General features: G+C 37.0%; 1 protein-coding gene across 1 annotated transcript in view; it reads right to left on the bottom strand.

Annotated features, from left to right (window-relative positions):
- Positions 1–2107: 2107 nt before the first annotated feature.
- PDE10A (phosphodiesterase 10A) overlaps positions 2108–21203 on the bottom strand; it is a 171018-nt gene continuing 151922 nt past the window's right edge. Inside the window, exon 21 of the mRNA XM_027841239.1 lies at positions 2108–8425. Coding sequence (XP_027697040.1) covers positions 8305–8425 — 121 coding nt within the window. The 3' untranslated portion in view covers positions 2108–8304. The remainder of the gene's footprint in view (positions 8426–21203) is intronic.

Here is a 21203-nt window from a genome sequence, read left to right as displayed (position 1 = left end):
AACAACATTGAAGTTTACTTTTACTATGGCTGCAGGATCCTGTGTCTTTTCTTCATTTTGATGTCATGTTTTGTGTTTCCTAGGTCTGCAAAGTTTTTGTGTAATTTCTCCTCATCTTTCAGTTATTCTAGATGAATTAAGAAGCAGAAATTTCAAAAATAAATCAAAGAAGAAAAAGTGATCTAACTTTTGACTGTCAGTTCAAGTTTAGAGTATCATTATTTCTTATTTTCCACTGGGTAGCTCCCTTTTCAGCAACTGCTACTCCTCCTGCCTTACTGACTTACTTACTCCTGCCTTACTCTGCCTCCTTAATCCTGAGTAAGATTAGGATCGAGACAAAGAGGAGAAACACAAGTGTTGAGATAGAGATTAAAACTCAGACTTTACAGTGTGCCAATCTTTGACTTTGTTCTTATGATAATCTTAAATCACAGGAATTAGAGCTAGGAGGAAGCTTAAAAGGCAAACAAGTCCAACTCACTCATTTTAAAGAGAAGGGAAAGTGAGGCCCAGAGAACTTAAGTGATGTAACATAGTGACATGGGCAATGGAATTGAACCCAAGTCCACTGATTGCAAATTCATTTACAAATTGAGTTGTTTTTCTCTCTAAATACTCATGAATAGGAAACATTTTATTCAGCTTTATAAATGAAATGTGCACTTAACAAGACAACTTCAATGCATTATATGTTCTTAAAGGGGAGAGATCTTATGAGATATATGTTAAGTGCCTGGTGCTGTGTTATGTACTAAGTACACTCAATACTAACTGGCTAAAAAGGTAGTCTTAAGTTACCTACATTTCTTCCTAATTAATAAAGTTGTATCGATTTATGTTTAATAATAATGTTTTAATAATAAAAGTGGCCTTTATCCTCCTGAATATTTGATTGATAGACCCCTGATAGTCTCCAAAGCATGTGAGCTGTTTATTAAACTCACGTAGGAGTAGTTCTGTACTTTACAACCCTAGTAACTCATGCTTGGAAAATGTCTTCATGACAACAAATATTTCTGTTTTCTAATACTTGCTGAAAAGAGTACTCACATGATAAAGTTAAACTATTCCTCACCCTTTTTAGGTTAGAAAACAGACTTCAATGTGGATGTTGCTACTTGGGGCAGTAGGCTGCTCACCCGAGCAAAATCTGTAAGGAAAGATAGTATGAATACTGTGTTTCTTTGCCCACAAAGAGTTTTTGATCTAAAACTTTCCTTTAATATGGATGAAGAAATGCTATGCTTTCATTCCTTCTCTAATTGTTTGTTTTCTTACACAATGAAATTAACTTAATGCCTACCAGTTACAAAATGACCTATTTCAATGGATTATTGAATAGGTTAGAGTTTGCCAAATGAGTCAATTACTGACTTCATAAATGGGATCAGGCACTTAGAGAGCTGCATTAACTGTCATTCTGGAATGATAATGCAAGGAATAATAATCCTACTTGGCTAAATCAGGCTCTGCCCTTTCCAAGTCACCTGAGGAGTAGCTCTTTCACTTTCCAGGACCTAGAACTTCAGAGAACCAACACCGGAAAAGGCAAAGAGCGTTGGCCCAGAAGCTACAAGTCCAAACTGGGCCATTTAAAAGCCATGGGCTCCTTTTGCCGCTGCTGTTCAGTTTTTCTCTTGGGTTAAATAAGGGCAATACTATTTGGATCTCTGAAGGCAGTTAAAGGGATTAAACGAGATAATGGGGGTGAAAATACTTTCGAAAGTGATACATAAATAAAAGTTACAACAATTAAGGATGTCTAAGGTTTCTCCTTAAAAAAAAAAATCAAGAAATGATTAGGGAGAATACCTGTAATGTTAATTTGTCATTAGGCAACAAATTTACAATTTTCTCTGAGAGGACCTTTTCCCCCTAATCAATAAAAATTTATACAAAGTCTCTATAATCTTCCCTCCACCACTGAGAGCAAAGGATGGACATGAAAAATGGTATTTAAAAAACTCTGTATTCATTCAGTAATATTCACACCAAAGAATATATTCATTAAAATTATGAACATTTCTAAATATATTTTATGTATCATACATATATATATATACTTTATATGTATAATTACATATCCACAAAGATTTCTTGCTGCTTTAGGCCAGTAGGTAAAACAAAGATAGGTTCCCAACAGGACTCCCATATATGCATATATACTGGCAGTTTGGTTTATGAATTTATTTACAACTTGCCTAGATCATAATAAATGATTACTGTTCTATTATACAAACATAACAATAAAGGATTCTTTTAAATACAAAGACTGCAAATGAATACATGAAAAATTACACACCATGTACAATATTTATAATTTATAAATGCAAAGTTAAGACCTTTTTAAATTATTGCACTGTGCATATTTTTGTACAAAGATTTGTGTCATATGTAGAAAATCATTTTTAGTTCATTAAGTTATTAACTGTAGCAAAACTGGACATTGTTACCTTAAGGTTCTTTCTCCTTGACAGACTAGCCCAACAGACCTTCAGAAACAGATTGATCTACCACACCAAATAGTTTTTTATTTATTTCTCTATTTTGATGCTTCACACACCCAATTTGACATCCATGAACAGTTTTTGGTCAGCATGCAGACCACCACCAGCAGGTTGTGATCTACTTTGCTAGGCTGGGATAGAGACTCTAAATTCTGGCTGAGTATTCATTTGGACAGGGGTGGCAATTTTCTGTCTTCAGACAGAATGAATGTACTGTATCACTGCATATCATGGTAACTATATCACAGTGTTTTAGGCAAGGGCATTATTTTCAGTGAATGGGTCTGGTGAGCAAGTGAGGGTCTTGTGTAGAAATGGCTTCTATAGAACAAATTCTAGAATATTTTTACTTAATCTGGCTGAGTTACTCAGTAAAGGAGCTTACATATAGAACAGTCCATATACATAGGGAAAAATAAGCTTCAAATGTCTGATTGGATACGTGAATAGGATATTTAAACATTTCACAGCACTTTGTATCATGGCCTTAGGAAGAAATAAATGTTACAATGCCATATGTCATGATATAATTAACATGATGTTTTAGAACAGGCTTACTAGAGTATGTAAATAACACATATTTTAACATCTTAGCTTACAACTGGAACAAAACCCTTTCAATTAGGCTTCTGTAAATATACAATTTCATTATATCAGCTGAAAACTGACATGTAATGTCTTCTCTTCAAATTCCTCCAACATCTCTTCAAATTCAGCTTTTGTGTTTCCCTTTCAGCCGTTAGTTTCAGCAAACACAGTGTACCAGCTGAATTGAGTGTAATGTGCTCTTGGATACCAGTTTTCTACCACTTATGGGGGAAAAAGAATTTTCAAATTAAATACACATTGCAACGTTTCCTTTGTCATTGTGGTTTTAGAGGAGAAAAGAACATTAGAACTTGAATGAACATAATGTGGAAATTTAAAACAACCGACTGTTCAAACAGTATTTGTGGGAAAGCCAGTGTCTTTTGGTTCCACTCACCCAAAGGTTTACTTCCTTGATATACTTAATTCAGAATCATAAAAATTCATTTTCAAAAAAATTCATTTCAAAATTCATTTTTTTTATCATAGTGCAACAACTTTCAACACCTCTAGTACATTTAGTGATTCACATAACCTGGATATCAAGTAAGAATATGAAGGCTATCCTGCCTAGTATCCAACAATACTACTCTCAAATAATATGAGTTAAAAAGACATCGGTGGAAAAGTACTTTATAAATAAGAGCAATATTTGTGAGAATGTAAACATAACACAACCTCTTGCTATGACCAAACTTCTCAAAATCACAAGTGACAGCACATTCCAGCTAACTTGCATCTTACAATGATGTTAGGTCAGGCTAATAACTTGCAATATATGTCATATCTAGCCTGTGAATAAAGGAAAAGCATTAAAGTAGTCAGCAAACAGAAGGAAGCTTAAAGTGTCTACATTTGAAATACAAGATTTTCAGAACTTAATGTTTACGTGCGTACCTGAAACCCAACAAGATCACATCTTAATTAAAATCACAGTTCCTGGAAGTTTCTGTGTAATTTACTCAGTCTGAATAGCCTCCAGTCCACTGTTTACAATCATAGGTGATAACACAGGAATGTTTGAAGTTAAATAAAAGCCTGTTAAAAGAATCACCCTACTCATTAAATAACCATTTTTATCCCTTTAAAAAGCCTTTATTAGGGTTGAACACAGTTAATACAGCTGGGGAGTCCTCTTCCCCTTGCTTCCCCTCTTTGGGTGGGCTGTGGCAGCTTATGGGTGAGATGAGTGTTCAATGCTCTCTTCCCCCTGGTGAGATGGAACACCAGCAGGTCTTATACCACCTATTACTGTGTTACTACTCCCTAAGTTCCTGCATCTCTTACCATCTATGCCCTACAGACCCTGGGAAGTATCATCAGACCTACATATGTGGTCTAAGGAACCCTGGACCTAGACATCACCCCCACTGCTGTACCCATTGGACTTCCTGGCTTTTTTATCTCCCTACAGACTCAATCTTTTCTGTGCTGTTTTCTCCAATTAAAGTATAAGCTCCTAGAGAGACTATTTTTTTTCTATTTACATTCCCTAGCCAGCTAAGCACAGTGCTTGACAAATTTAATACTTCATAAATTTTCATTCATTCATATGAATATGTAAAGTTGTAGGGAACAGTTGTGAGTTATGCTTTTCTTTTTGGGGGGGGCATGGGGGGCAGTATGAATGAACAGTCTGGCCCTATTAGGACTCTTAATAACAAGTAAGATCACTTCAGAAAATATGCAAACCCAAATCTATACAGACCCTGCTGAAAAAGCTTTGTTTCAGCATGCTTTGTGTATGGTATGATTACTAAATATCAGTATTATGCACCAACATACTGAGGGTGCTTGAATGTGGCCAAAATAAAAAAACCATATTAGGACCTGGTTATTTCAAATTAAAAATATCCCAAAAAGTGCATGGCGTTTCAAGAAAAATCTGGCTTCTAGCTGTAATTTTTTGCAGCTCTGGCACCGCTTGTAGAAATAATTCATAGAAACTTTTTTTTTCTTTTCATTTGGAGTGGAAGACTAGTGGTGGGGGCTAGACAAGTAGGTAGAGATGAAGAAGAGAAGTGGGTGTGGATTTTCAAAGGTAAAGTCAAATTGCACTGGGCCCAGGGATCACAATCAATTGTTACTTTTGTTCGTTTGTTTTTTGTTTTGTTTTGCTGTTGATGAATAAGGCAGTTTAGCAATTGTTACTCAGAAAATGCTCCATTTTCTCTTAGAGCAAACATTTATTTAATTCAACCTGGTTTCTCTCTGAAAGGCTGATTGATAATATTTCTGTCTTTCAGTTTAGGGTTTCCTTTTGTTTGACTTTAATCTTTGAAGCTTGCATGGATATGCATTAATTTGTCCAAAAAATCTTCTGGTTTTTAAAAAAAATGTTTACAACACCTGGAAAGATAGTATCAAACACATTCTATGTGACAAGAAAACTGCTTGATTTGTACCTCATTGTAATCAATATAATTTTCTGCAACCTTCGAAACACTCCATATATCCACAGCTATGTCCTTAATTCATACTCCACAAGGGAAAATTGGCCAAATAGAAAGTATTCCTCTACAGAGAAGCACATCAAAACTTCTGGTAATAAAAGGCATCTGGCTGGCTACAGGCATTGCAATGCAATGCCCTTTAAGAGCCGAGAGAAAGATGGGAAACAGAGCTCAGCAAGCCTGCCTGTCAAGTACTGGGACAACTTCTGGCAAAGTGTAAAAATACCCCTGGACTTCATTTTTTCCAAAACAACATGTTAACCAAATATTACAGTATTTGCGTTATAAAAATTTTTTTTTGACAAACCTATGAGACCTTGGTAGTCTGGAATGCCCTAAAAGTAGTATTTCAAACTTCTAAAGTTTATCATTTGGTCTTTTGCCAAATTCTCTCTCTTGGAACAGTATTTGCAAAGAATCAGCTAACAAACAGCCAAATCTATATTTCATATAGCTACTGATGAGATTTTCAACCTAGGAAGTGTCCCTGCTACCTACAGCAAAGTGATTAAGACTATTTTCAGTACTGACTGTCAGAAAGAGAAACAGTCAAGTTTTTCTAAGATTGAGAGATACCAATCACTTGCGTCCTTCAGTAGCTTTTAATTCAAATACAATACTTTGATGAATTCTTTTTTGTTAATAATTCTTGATGACAAAAATCACTAAATTACTCCTGGAGGAGTAAAGGCCTTTTGCAGGACGCTGTTACAAAGCTTTCATATGTACATGATGCTCTTTATACTTAAGGCTTTTCTCAATTTTGATCCAATCCCTTTTTAGACTTTATAAATTTCCCATAAATTTTAAAACAGCTCTTCTCAAAGAATAAATTGGATTTTATCATCTTCTTAACACATCAATTTTGTTTCTTTAATCACAGTGATGCTCCTGTGTTTCCTTTGGTTTATGGGAAATAGATTCCACAGGTGAACTATAAATGGGAATTCTAGAGAGACTTGGAGACTGGAGAATTGGAAAGTGAAGTTCAGAAACCAACAAATGGGGAAGTGGCTTGGTAATATGGCAATGAGACTGATTTTCATGGGCAACCTGTGGACTCCATCTCATTACTTTCACAATAACCCTCTAAGTCTTCCTACAAAGTTATGTTTTTCCATTTTTAATATGCAAAGCTCCTCTACATATAAAAATGTGGGTGTAACTGATATTATAAAGATGGTATTTTAAAACTTATTAAATTAAAATAAATACTCTGATTTCTTTTCAAGTAAATGGTACTTACTTTAAGCAAGCCTGTCAGGTCTGGAAGCAGGCTGACCCTTTGTCAGTTTGTAGCATTGTGCTAAATGCTTTCTCAGCATCTTTAATAACTCAAGTGTCCCTCAGCACTCACTCTCAAAGTGTTTGGCTAACATTTCCTCAGTAAACTACTCAAAAATCACACAAAATCTGGTCCAAAGTGTTTTGGAGTTGTGCTTTCTTTTCTTAACTGGTACCATGAACAGTGATTTTCAATTCAACAAAAGACTATATAACAATATGCCACCAAAACCTATGGATCTTTCCACTTGAAGTTTGGTTACAAAACTGGTATGCAGTAATAAAGAAACAGGTGTCTGTGGCTCTTCTGTGTTGCTCCCACAAGTATATGTTGATAAAAATACATGGGCATTACTATTGTCTCACAAGAAAATTGCCAAATGGGCAAAGAAAGCTGTGGATCAAAAGTTCTGGTGATCAGTAAATCAGTAGGTGAATTAAAAAAAAAATGTCTGGCATTTGGAGACCATTTGCATGAGTATTTTTTGAGTTGGGAAATGTGTCTGAAAATGGACAACATTTGTGAAACCGGTTACAAAAAAGATTCTCTCACTATAAAAGAGAATACATTTGTGTTCAACAGGGCAAGCTGGTTGGAAATTATCCCCTTTCTTTCTTTTTCTGTTCAATACACCCACTAAATTTGAGTCTTCGGATGAGAAGGCCAGATGAATTTATTCTCTAGTACAACTTTAAAAAAAGGAAAAATAAATTATTTCTAGGCTTGCTATGAAGTAAATGAGACTTTGTTCAAGGTTCTACCCAAGTTTTGGTGTTTAGAAAAAATAAAGTGGATGATATCGAAAGTTAAGCTCTCCTAACCTGCAACTGCTGGCATGCAACAGTCAGCTGGAATCACTGATTAAAATGGGTTTCAGAGCTCTGAACCTGGAAACTGGTTTTCTCCCACTCCTGACTGCAGAAAGAAACTCCATGTACTAGAGCCTCAGTGGTTTTCTGCTAGAGGTCAAACTGATTATAAGTAGATCACACATAAACATTCACCATAGTAATGTGTAAAAATTCCTATTTATAACCAAGAACTTCCAAGCAACATCATTGTGAAAGCCTGCCAAAGAACAATACAATAAAAGTACCATTTTAAACCTTCTCTAGAAAGCAACAACTTAAAAAGTACCCCCGTGGTATAATTTTCTTCAGTTTTAAATTAAGGCTTCAGCAAAAGCCTATAAGAAAAGGCCACTTTGCAAGTCATATAGAGTTTACTAGGACAGCTGATCCCAAAACATGAATGAGTAGTCCAAGTTTCTCACTGTTTACAGTACATCACAGATGAGACTGGTAGGTAGTCACCCAGTTGAGATATCTCCTTGATGTTACCTTCCTTGAAACGATTGTCCCACTTAGCAGGTGTGGCTTTTTTTTTTCTGTTTCATGCTCCTTCCATAAAATAAAATAATATAAAAAAGAGAGGGATGAGGATGAAGCCTTCAGGCAAAAACTAATAATCATTGTTGATCAATCTTCAAAGGCAGTGAGCTAGAGGTCTCTGGAGTTCCTGTCTGGTTTGGAAGCCATATAAGACTTTCCTCTCCTCTAATTATTTTCTCCCATTGGCCAAGATTATCCCTAGAATGCAAAGAAAGTAAAAGTAGCATATGAATGTGAAAAAAGGTTTTCATGATTAGGTATTACAAATAGGTATTACCTATTACAATTTGGAGAGCTACCTATTTTACAAATAACATGTAGGTCAGTTATAAATTTCACTGCTACATTTTTTCTTCTTTGCTACAGAAAGTGGCATAGTATACTGAAAGGAGCGTCAGACCATTTTTTCCTGTCATTCTAGCTTTGACGATGTTGGAATTACAGAAATAAAGTCAGATAATCAAAGTTTGTGGAACTACTAAAAAACAGATTTAGATAGGAATTTGAAGATTTATCATTTTAAGATTACAGGGAAGAACTCCTAAGACTTTGGGTAAGTTTTAGGGTACCACTCTGTAGAATTGTTTTAAGGAAAAAAAAGAATTACATTTTATAAAAGTTTTGAAAGTGAATGGCAAGATTAATAGCATCATTGTTCTAGGGCAATGAAGGAAGGCAGCTAGTTTGGAAGTAATACCAGAGTGAAGAAAGAAAAAAAATTAGGTAAATAATTTGCACCTTATAGCAACCTCTTGTTAATAATAACCCTCTAACTATGAAAAGAGAAAAGACTGTTTAAACCAGGGATCCTCTGTGACTCCCCCAGGTTGCAGACCCTTTTCCTGTTAAGCCCTCTCATTCCCAGATCAGAGGCCCAAACACAGGTGTTGAAAAAAAAATGCTGGAAAAAGTAGAAAAACTTGAATTAACTTCTTCCCCTCCAGCTGTGCAGTTCATTGCCCAGGGCCCACCTGGTGTGGGCGGAGGCAGCAGCTGCAGCAGGGCCTTCCCATTGGCAGTGGCCCCAAGGGCCCTGTGCCCGAGTATCCTACAGCCCACCCCTCTAGGCAAGCCTGGGGGCATCACCCAGGTGCAGTACATCCTGCCCACCGGGCCCCAGCAGCACCTGACCCCAAAGCTGTAGCGGTTCGAATGTCAGGCCTCCCGGCCAGCATCTACTTTGCCTTGTCACCAGGAACTACCACCAGTGGGAAGGTCCTTAGACCAGCCATCCCAGCCCCTGGGATTCCCATTCTGCAGCCAGTGCCCTGTGCTGCACCCCACCAAAGCCCAGTCAGTATCTCCAGTGCAGGCCCAGCTCTTGGCAGACCCTGCCCTGCTGCTGCCTTGGCGGTGAGATGGGGTGGGGGTGGGGATGGGGGTGGGGGAGAGAGAAGACCTAGCCTCTGCCCTTGGTGAGTCCACCCTTCTCTGTTCTGGTTGCATAAATTTATTAACTGTGTAATCTTAGGCAAGTTATCTTATCTCTGTTTGCCCCAGTTTCTTAATGTGTAAAGAGAAAAATAATAATGGTATTTACCTCCCAGGATTGTTGTGAAGATCAAAATGATAATGATTGCAAAGTGCTTAACATAGTGACTGGCTATGCTCAGCACTACATTATTTTTTTTAACTGAATGTAATTGTTCCATACCTGAGAACTCTAAAGTGGTTTCAAAATGTCCAAGGAAATAAGATCAATGATCTTTATATGGGAGAATTTGGAAATGCAATTGATGGTGTCATCTAAAGTTTACTGTTTGTGTTACTGCATTTCTAAATTCTCTTATATTGTATTTCTAAATTTTCTTATATATAAATTCTCTTATATTGAGATACCATTGTAACAGAAACATTGCTAAACAAAGCAACATTTTAACCTGGATGCTGTTAACACATGAATTCAGCTTTTAAAAGGATATGATAAAAATATATATTTGAAAACTGCTAAATTCTTAATGAAGTATATTTTATTATGAAGCAGATAATAATGATATATAATAGCAAATTTGAAAATTTTGGCTATTATAAAGTGTATAGGGTGGTTTAAAGATGTAGTTTCAACATATCAATGATGAGTCAACCTCAGGTATTTGCTGTATATCTGAAGCCCCAGAATATGGGAAGTTTTAATTTATAAGTAAAGGATAAATGAAATATTAAAGAAACATCAAGAAAGATATTCAAGCCCTAAGTTGAGGTTAGTGAAATTTTGCTATTTAAGGTAAAAATTCCTGGGATTGTACTTTGCTATTGTTTTGAGCTTTGAGAATTGTCATGAAGCCAATAGTAGAAAATGCCATGTGCTACAGTCTGGGAACTGCTAAAGATGGATATCTGTCTGGGAAAAGTTTTGGGGATGACCTGGGCACAGCCTAGGTAGGATCCTCCTAACTCTCCTAACTCTATTTCCCTATTATGCTATTTCCTTGCAGAAAAGGAAATTTCCCCACCTGGTTAATCCTGAGCCTTGCTTTTAACACCTTATGACTACGTGATTGGCTGTCAGATTTGACTCATGCCTAGAATCAAACAGAGTTAAGGTAGTTTTTCCCTCTGTTATGAAATGATATTGTTATAACTATGTCCTCTTTTTCCTTTTATAGCAAATCTATATATAATCAAGAAATTTTGGAAGTAAAATACTAAATCTATTAAATAAAAGAATGATACTGGAACATCTCTGAGTTACTATAATAGGATGCAAGAATGAACATCTTAAAATTTTAACCTATATTTGTGGTCAAATTATAATATAGAGATGATATCCTCTTAAGGGGGAAATGATTAAACAAAGTAATAAGACAAAGGTGTAATGTGAAAGTTTTCTAAAATAAATGGAATAGTAAATGCTGAGAAAACAACAGGATTAGACTGTTTTCTCTAAGCACTACATACAAATGTATATGATAGGCTTCCAAAATTTTATCTGCTGTGGAAATTCAGGCTTTGAGCATCGTTTTGGTAATAAATTCTCAAATTGGATTAAGGATTTATTAATTAAGGATGAAGGAAGTTACGTCTAAATTATGTTGATAATTGTAAAGAAAGTGAAATTATTTTCCTGTTATAAAGTATCTGTCTGATAATTTTAAAAGGCAGAAGAGTTCATTTTACAGATGGACCCTCATAATTTTTTTTAAAAGATTTAAAGATTCTTATACCCAGGTATAGGATTTAAGTAAGGACAGAAATAGCAAGTGATGTATACACTGAAATTCTCTGGTTTCAAAACTGGAGAACAAAATTTAAATGACTGTACTAAATTTTATTAAGTCAGAATTATCTAGGAACCTCTATATTTGGAACCAGAGAAGCTGAGCTCCTTTTAGAGCTCTCCTGAGAATAGGCATATTGTCCAAGAAAAGATATCTAGGGAGCACATAACTACATGAAACATCTGGGACTCAAAATGTGCTCATTAAATGGACACTGAGAATGGGTCACTAAAATACAAACAGACTCGATGCCAGTTAATATTGGTGGTAACTATTGTATTGCTTTGGTCTTCTGTTTTAAGATGTTTATGTTTGTTTTCTTGGTTACTTTGGTGACATGTAAATCTCCCTTCTCAGAATTAAACCACTGTGAGCCCTGTAAGTGGCCTGATCTGTACCTGACAATGTAATTATGCAATGATAATCCATTTATAAAAAACTTTATTGCATTGTTTGAACCTAGTCCTGTGTGGCTGGAAAACTAGACTATCTCTATGTGTTGTTTAGAGACTCTTAACTAAGGACTTATGTTATGCAACCAGAAACTCAGATCCAAAGACTGAGGCAAGGAGTTTTCTCACAGTTGTACATCTCAGGCAACTGATATGTGTATCTGAAAGCTGGCAATCAATTATTGTTTCTAAGGGCCCCTACCAGGTCCTCCTGACTGCTCCCACAGCTGTTAAACTTGTGGGGTTGGACTTCTGGATCATCTGAAGAAAGATCCTGCTCCTGAATGAATGGCAGAACCCTCTAGGGACCTCAAGGTTCATCTAGTATGGACCCAGAAACAGCCAACATCCGTATGAGACAGTTATCTCAAAATTCCGGACAAGGACTGAGTATACTGTCCTACTTTTTTTTCCCTCTTCTCTTTTGTTATGTGCCCAATCACCAAGGCCCTGATTCAAATGTATGTTGTCATTTCCTCCCCCTACATTCTTGGCTGCAACCTCCCACCCCCTTTTCTGCTTGCTAACAGTGGCTAGCAATGACACCTGGGACACACTTCCCCAATAGGTCCCTTCAAGGAACTAACCTCCCAGGCAACATCTCACCCTGGCCCAACTGGCCTTTTGTGGCATCTTGGCTTTTACCTGCTTCTCCTTTCAGATCTTTCAGATCCCCTCCCTTTGGCAAAAAGGTGGAAATGTCAAGATATTAGAAGATAACCCTGTTTCCCAGAGCTAAGGGCCAGCAAGTTTGGCATAACAACAATCCTTTGAGCTTTCCCTCTGGATAATCTCAGTGATAGCAAAATCCCAGAATTGTTTCTGGTCATGAAGCCCTGCTATGAATCAAACTTGTCACACTGTTGCTATTATCCCTCACTGTCAGGGCTAAAGCTCACTGCATAGCCATGGGTATAAGTATTGAGATCTCTCCACACTAAAGTGGGCCCTGCCCCCAGTAGGGGCTGGGCTCCAGTACGTGTCCTTGCTTGCAAGCCCATTTTCTTCACTTTTAAATTAAACTTCTGTTTGATTCCTGACTCTCCTGTCTCTAGCCTGCTTTGTTCAGCTCTGGCCACCCACAGGTTACAGGCTGGTTCAGTCCGGTTGACAGGCGGTTGGACTATATAATCTTAAGGACTCCTCCAGCTCTAAATTTATGATCCTATGATTTCCGTGGGTTCCTTCTGGCATTTTTAACATAGATGTCTACTACAAGAGAAGAGTAAAATAGTCCATCACATATCTATCTTACCTTTCAGGGTATCACAAAAATCCCCAGGAAAAGGCCTGAGCTCCTTCAAAACTGCAAAATATGCTTATTCCAACAGCAAGAGAGAAGTCTGGGGTTTCACAGAGATACTCCAGAGTTAGTAACCTCTTGAATACTCTCTCCTCTAAGAATTTTTGCAAGATTGCACTCTCCTGGTTCTCCTCTTACCTGTACGATAATTCCTTCTTAGTCTCCTGTGCTAAAACATCATCCATATTTCGAGATCTACATGTGAGAACCCATCTCCACCTATATGTCCCATAGGCATCTCAAATTTAACACATTTAAAAAAGAATTCATTATCCACCTCTCCTTTAGGAGAAACAAACACTCCTAACTACTCTTCATTTCAACCATCATCTTTCCCCATACCCAGATAATCATCATAAAATCATACTTGACTCATGTCTCCTTCACTCCTTGCAGCCCGTCAGTTGCCAAGCGCAGTCATTTCTGTCCATATCATGTCCTGTAATCATCCCCTCTCTATACTCATACAAGCTCTCCCTCTAGCTGCCCTCAACACCTCTCACCTGGCTTACTATCCAATCTTCTACAGGAAGCCTTTTCCAGCCCCTCTTAATTCTAGTATCTTCCCTCTGTTAAGTATTTCCTATAAGTCCTGTATATAATCTCTACATATTTACTTGTGTTCTCCCTCTTTTGAGTGTGAGTTCCCTGAGAACAGGGAAATACTAAAAACAAAAACAGAAACAAAAAACAACTCTTCAGGGCTTAGCACAATACCTAGTACACAGCAGGTACTTAATGTTTGTTGACTAACTATTGCAATAGTCTCCCCATCTGTCTACCCACCTCCAGTCTCTTTCATCTCCAAGTCTATCCTCCGTGAAACTTCCAAAATAATCTAAGGCACAGTCTCTTCTCTGCTGAAGAAACATCAATATCTCCCTATTGCCTTTAGAATAAAACACATACTCCTCTGTCACTTAAAGTCCTTCAAAATGTAGTTCCAATTAGTCTTTCCAGGCTCACTTCCATTACTTATCACAGAATTTACTTGATATTTCTTGCAAATAATATCCCACCTCTCAACTCTGTGACTTTGCAGGAACTATCCCCAATGATGGGAATTCTCTCCCTATTCACATGGAATTTTTAGTCTCATTTGGAAGGGGAGGGGAAGTCAGGTTAAGTGCCACTTCCTACAAAAGGCCTTTCTTGACTCCCTCCTCCCCTACTGTTAGCACGCTACCTGCTGAAATTACTCCAGGTTTGTTTTATGTAAATTTTGAATTCACTTATCTGTGAACATGCCTCCCAAGAAGAATATAAACTACCTGAGGGCAGAGTATGCTATCATATTTATACTTTTATCTTAAATACTCAGCCCAAGTCATGGCCTGACAATAAGTGATTAATAAATTCAAGATGAATTAAACTGAAGTGAATTAGATGCATTGGAAGCTCCTATAGTACTTTTTAACTCAGGGTAGGGAGAAGGCAAGATTGGCATGACAGGAGTACAGGATCCACCCCCTGAATATGCATGAGTCTTTGGAATCTATCATTAATTTAGATGATGACTTAAAGGTAAAAAAGGCTAGAGTATAAATAGTTTCCTATCATAAGGAAAGGCCAACTTACCAGAGAAGTAGAATTCACATTCCTGAGAGTAGGGGCAATTTGCAAACAGTAAGAAGCACTACAGCTTTATTAGAATGTCCTTGGGGTATATGGACACCTTTGTTGGTCACTGTGACATCTAAAAGTCACTACAAATAAGTTCCTTCATAATATCTCTAAAATTCAGCTATTTTCCCCTCGCCGCCCTCTCACCCCCAGCCATTTTTTTTTTCATTCATGTTCTGGTAACTACTGCAACTTTTTTTCTTTCAGAAATTTTTCACACATTGTACATTTTAATCAGTGTCCTTTTAATTTATTAATTCTGTTAGCCTACGAATCTTTGTTCATCTCCTACTAAACATTTATATTCTTCATTTCAGTCAAGTATAACATTCCTGCCCCCTGGAGTTTCCCCCTCTGATCTTCACATTCTCCTGTGATATTCTGGATGCAAAATCCCATTTAGAGCTGCTTTGGGAGATGGGTGATGACTGATGCTAAACAGGATGCTCAAGAGTTCCCAAAATGGACACTGTGGGAATGCTGCATCACTTTCCACCAGCTCAAGGGACTGTTGCATTCCATGTACTTATATTCCCAGTGCCTACCAGTGCTTATACAAAGTATGTGCTGCATTGATAGTTGCTGATTGATTGGTTCAATATTCTAAATACACTTCAGTGTAGCATCAGAAGTCAACCTCCAACTGTTCCTGCTCACTAATCAGAGTCAAAAGAGGATCTTAGAGGTATCAAATGCAAACTATGGACAAGGCACAATTTTAAAACTACTCATCATGACTCTTCCCATGAAATCCATGTTGAGCCACCTTGGAACCATTTGAAATAACTGAAACAGACTCAGGATCAAAGAGCACAATGGATCTTCAGATCTTTGTCCTTTACTGTTACCCAGATTTTTCATAACTAACTTATTATTGCTCCTTATATTTACCCTATTCATCTAATGAGATTGCAAGCTTAATGAATTAATATAGGCAAATTCTAACTTTGTTTCCCAGCATATTGATTAGGCATAATAAATGTTTATTGGTCTTAATTATATAATTTTAGAATTGAAAGAGCCACATAATTTAGCCAAGTACTCAGAGGTAGTAACACACCTTAACCAGTCCATGTAGAAAGATTTATCATACAAAGCTCTCCGTGGAAGGGGATTCCACAATCTCCTTGGTAATCTGTTCCAGTCTTTAATAAATATAACACTCATTCTACTGGCTTCTGGGTATACAACATAGAACACAGAAGATTTTTCTGGATAAGGAAAAAACGTGAATAATGCCAAGGAATTTTATAAAATGTTGTTTGGATTTAGTCTGCTATTCTAATTTCTTTAATAAACCTGACTCTTTGTCTCGGTTGATCCTAGCACACATTTTCCATGATCAAAGTAGTTCAGAGCTGAGTATATACTAAAGTGATTGACTTTAAATTCATCCACAGAAGGCAGAAAATCTGACTCACGGAGGGTAAAAGAGTCAAACTTCCGTTAACAATAATACAATTTCACAAGTCTTTTTTTTTTTTTTTGTTCCTTGAAATTTTGCTCTGGTTTGGAATATCTTGCAGAGAGTCCTTCTTATTATTACACTCAACTGCTTCTAGAGTTCTAGAGTTCACAATATCTTAAGAGTAGCAGTGTACATAAGAGTAAGCAAATCTTTACAGAAAACAAACATGCCATGATTCAGGGGAGGGTGAAAAGACAGAAAACAAACACAGAAGAGAAGAAAATGACATTAAATTTCTTTTAAGTTCTCTTCCTGGTTTTCATTAATTCTACTACCTATTTGTTGTTTTTTTTAAATTTCCTTTAGTTTCTACTCTAATTGGCTTAAGGTATTGGAATTTGGACATATGCTTAATATTTTTGGTAATAATAGCAATGGAGAAGCAGCAAAATCAGTTAATCAATAAGCATTTATTAAGTACCTATTATATCCCAAGCACTATGCCAGGTGCTAGAAGTAGAAAGACAAAAGTCAAGCAGTATCTGTCCTCTAGAAGCTTAGCATTCTATTAGGGGAAAGAAGTAAAATATATATGTATAGTTAAATTCAAAATAGATACATGACAAATATTAGGAGAAAGGTTACTAATACAGCATTTATATAGTGCTTTTAAGATTTTCAAAGTGCTCTACGTATGATCTCACTTCATCCTCAGGACACTGTAATGGAGGTATTGTTATCATCCTCATTTTACAGGTGAAGGAACCAAGGCTGAAGGTTGAGTGATTTGCTGGGGGTCACACAGTCAGTCTCTGAAGCAGGATATTCCCTGGAGTCTTCCTGACTCCAAGTAGAGCACACCTACTCTCTGTGCCACCTAGCTGGGGCAGGGGAGATCAGGAAAAGTTTTGCAGAGAAGGGCACTTGGGCTGAGCCTTGAAAAAAACGAGGGATTCTTAAAAATGACTACGTGGAGGGAACATTACAGGTCTGGAGGACAGCTCCTGCAAAAGGCAGAGAGAGACAGGACCTGGAGTGACATACCAAAGCAACAGTAAGAAGTCTCCTTTGGCTGGACTCCAACATGTGTGAAGGAGAGTAAAATGAAGTAAGATAGAGGAGTAATCGAGCTTGCTTTGAAAGGGGCAGTCAGGACTTTGGCCGGGATCCCTGGGGCTCCAGAGTGCCTATGGACACTCTCTAAGGCTAGATGAGGGAAAACAGAGTTTTCCTATTGGGATCTGAAGCTACAGTATCTGAAGAGAACCATGAATGACAGAGGATCTCAATGTCAATAGTCACGGAGGACAAAGCTGTCCAAGGGTCATATTTGTGCTTCTGTCATAGCCATATTCATGCTAACTCGGTTTCTTCCTTTACTGTGTATTTTCACAGGATTCATGTACTCTCTGTATGGTCCATTTATTTACATAGACTTATGACCCCACTATTGTTTTTTTTTTTCATTTGTTCAGTTGTGTCTGACTCTTCATGACCCCATGGACTACACTGTCTCCAGGGGATTAAGGCAAACACAGGTTAAGTGACTTGCTCAGGGTTACACAGGTAGTAAGTGTCTGAGACTGGATTTGAACTTAGGTCTTCCTGACCCCAGGCCCAGCACTCTATTCACTAAACCATCTGGCTGACTCATCACTTTATTAGTTGATCTTTATATCATTCCTGGTCTTCTCACCACCTACCCAACACTACTACTGGCTCAAGTTCCACCTTTTCCCTGAGCACACAGCAAATGTTTAAAAGGTACTTGTTGACTGACTGAGATGCAACAGACTTCTAAGGGCAGACTTTTTCAATGCCTTTTTCCCAATCTTATAAATGTGCACAGTTCTCTATATACAGAAGCTAAAAACTGGAAGTAACATGATTGAACTGGTTTCCTGATGGCCTCTTTGGTGGAATAAGATCACATAGAAAGTTTACAATCTCATCCCTAGGTATCATGATAACAATCAAGGACAATGGAGTAATATTGGAACCAGAGGAGATTTAAGTAGACAAGTCCCCAAATCAGCAACCAGCTGAATGGGAATATCCAAATAACTATTTTTATATTACATTTAGAATAGTAGATTTTTATAGTTTTCATTATAATGTTCAAGCCTGGAATTATATGAAACCAAAAGCAGATCGGCGTCAATACAATCCAATGCTTTACTTCAAAGGCATCTCAACAACAGAAGTCACTGAGCAGTGGTACAGTTAATAGGCCGTTGGGATTACTACACGCTTGATAAGCATACTGTGGAGTGAGAGGTTATTAACACAGAGCCCCAAGCCCCCAAGTAAATTCTGAGAGAAAAACTTGGAAGCACAGAAATGTCACCACAGACATACCTTATGTTCTCTTCATATGTCCAAAAAGCTGCCTAAGCACCTGTCTCAGAATTATTTCCAAAATTTGAGGATAAAAATAGAGATATAGTCCAGAAAATTCAAGTAATCAAAATCTGCACTTCTTCCTTCAATACAATCCTAGTCAAGTCATAGAAGCTTAAAAAGCTAATTTTAGTCTCTAGTCTAGGATTTGGTAAAGCCTTGCAACAACTGAAACCCACAGGTTGGTTTTGCATATCCCAGGCCAGCCTGGGTTGATTATCAAGCCAGCTTACTTACCTAACTTTATCATTCTAATGATTACAGGTAAAGGAAAATCTATTTATATTTTTCTATATATAGATGACATGCTTTATTTGTGTGTGTTTGTGTGTGTGTGTGTGTGTATGGGGGTGGTGAGAATGGCATCTGAACCTATCTGTGTAGGGAACTGCACATGTATAAACTCTTTTTCTTGATGAAGATCAACCTCCTACATGTAATCTATAATTTTAGATGTTACCTACATGGGCACACTGAGATGTTCAGTTCCTTGCCAATCCTCACACAACCAATGTAAGTCAGAGGTAAGGTTGGAACTTAGGTCTTTCTAACCCTCTATCTACTAGGCCAAGATACAGTAACATAGAGGAGTAATTGAGCTAGATTCATCTGCACTGAGAGAGAAATTAGCCTTGGTCTTCTAATCTTCTATCCATGACAGAGACATATGGTAACACCTCATTTATCTGCACCCATAGGAAATGAGCTAGTCCAAATAAACAAAGTTTCTATATAACTAAAGCTGATTCTTTCAAATTTCATAGTTTATTTTTCAAATTTTAATAATTTTGGATTGAAATATTTATAAAATACAGTATGAATTTTCCTATTTTTGTAAAGAGAACCTAATAGAAAAAAATACCTTTTTTTCTTGATAAGAAAGCTTATTCATTATTGTACAAATGATTGTATTGTATGATGTCTCTTTTCTCTTACGATATAGATGAGTTGACTGCAAAATATTTTTAAAACTTTCTTATATCTGATTTTATAAATATTTGAATACTTTCTTTGCTATTAGGTTTGTCTATTGGCAAAACCTTCTTGCTGACTTTAGTTGTACTCCCTTTTCCCATTCAACGATCCTAATCTGCTCTGTGCCTAAGAGAATAAAGGCTCTGAGTGAAGGCCTGAGTGACTCTCCTGAGTAAAGTGCGTGAACTTCTGTGTCTGTATAGTCTGTGGCTTTGTAGATACCTATATACATACACACACACACACACACACACACACACACACCTTTATGTTCTGGTTTTTGGTTGTGTATTGGAGATCAACCTAAAAGACGCTAGTAAATGATACATTACTGCTTTTCATGTGCTTTTCTCATTAGATTGGTTTCATGATTCTTTGGTCTTGTTTGCTCTTGTCCCTTGGTTCTATTCAGACGAAGGGATTAAACGCTGGGGTTAGGCCAGGTGTGCAGGAGGTAGAGAATAATGCTTCCCAACTATGTGAATCTGGCCTCAGTGTGTTTAGGTTAAAACAATTATTCTGATTTGGGTTGGAGAGCTGCCTGTTTGATGCTGATCTGCCAATACCAATTTGACTCATTTCTTTGGTTAAAAATACCTTAAAATATAGCAATTGGATAAATTAAAGCTCATGTCTACAGGTGACAGTCAACAAGCACTTAATAAACACTTACCTTGTGCAAGGCAAGGCATTGTGCTAAGCACTGGTGATGCAAAGAAAGGCCTCTCAAGTAGCTTATGGCCCAATGACTATAAGAAGTCCAAATCAGTGATATTGGACAGAAACCTCTAATTCTTTCTCTATGACTTTTTGTTTTTAAAAAATCAAGTACATATAATGGAACTGGAAAGATAAATCACAAATATAAGAAACATGGTTCTAGATACTTTGTATCACTTATAGTATCAAGTGAATGATAAACATAACTAATTAGAGTAATAGAACAGTTAAATAATTAATTAAATTGAATAGTTAAAGAATAAACAATGAAAAGTAATTAAAAAATAAAACTCAAAAACACAGAGGCATGTTCAAGGAAATAACAGGACATTTTAAAAATATTTATTAATGTTCAAAAAATTTTTATAAAAAGGAAATCTTTGAAGTCAAATAACTTACACCAAATTTTGAGTGGTGGGAGCCATCTGGTGTCTTATGATACTGCCCACTCACTCTAACAAACATTCAACTTATTGCAACAATTCAACAAGAATTTGTTAAGCATCTACTATGTGCAAGGCACTGATGACAAAGACAAAATGAAAAATAGCAACTGCTCTAAATAAATATTTCAATTCAAGGTTAAATGGTGGTTAGGGGTTAGGGGAGGTGGGATACGTATTATAACATGTATATAGCAAACACATATGAGACAATGTGAGGAAGAAGAAGTGGAGCATCGACCAGGCAGGTCTGAAAAGACTTTTCCTAAGAAATCCCGACTCAAGTTGAGCCATGAAAGGAGCTAAACATTCTAGGAAGAACCTAGGAGATAAAATGCACTTTAGGCATTAGGGGCAGCCTGTGGAAAGAGAGGTTGGTGAGAGGTGAGTTTGGGTAAGAGAAAGTAGGTCATTTTGGAAAAAACTAGGAGTGC

This window comes from Vombatus ursinus, unplaced genomic scaffold, assembly GCF_900497805.2.
Source record: "Vombatus ursinus unplaced genomic scaffold, bare-nosed wombat genome assembly UNPS02014857.1, whole genome shotgun sequence".
Lineage (NCBI taxonomy): Eukaryota > Metazoa > Chordata > Mammalia > Diprotodontia > Vombatidae > Vombatus > Vombatus ursinus.
The sequence above is the reverse complement of the archived record's forward strand: the minus strand, read 5'-3'. Positions and strand labels throughout refer to the sequence as shown.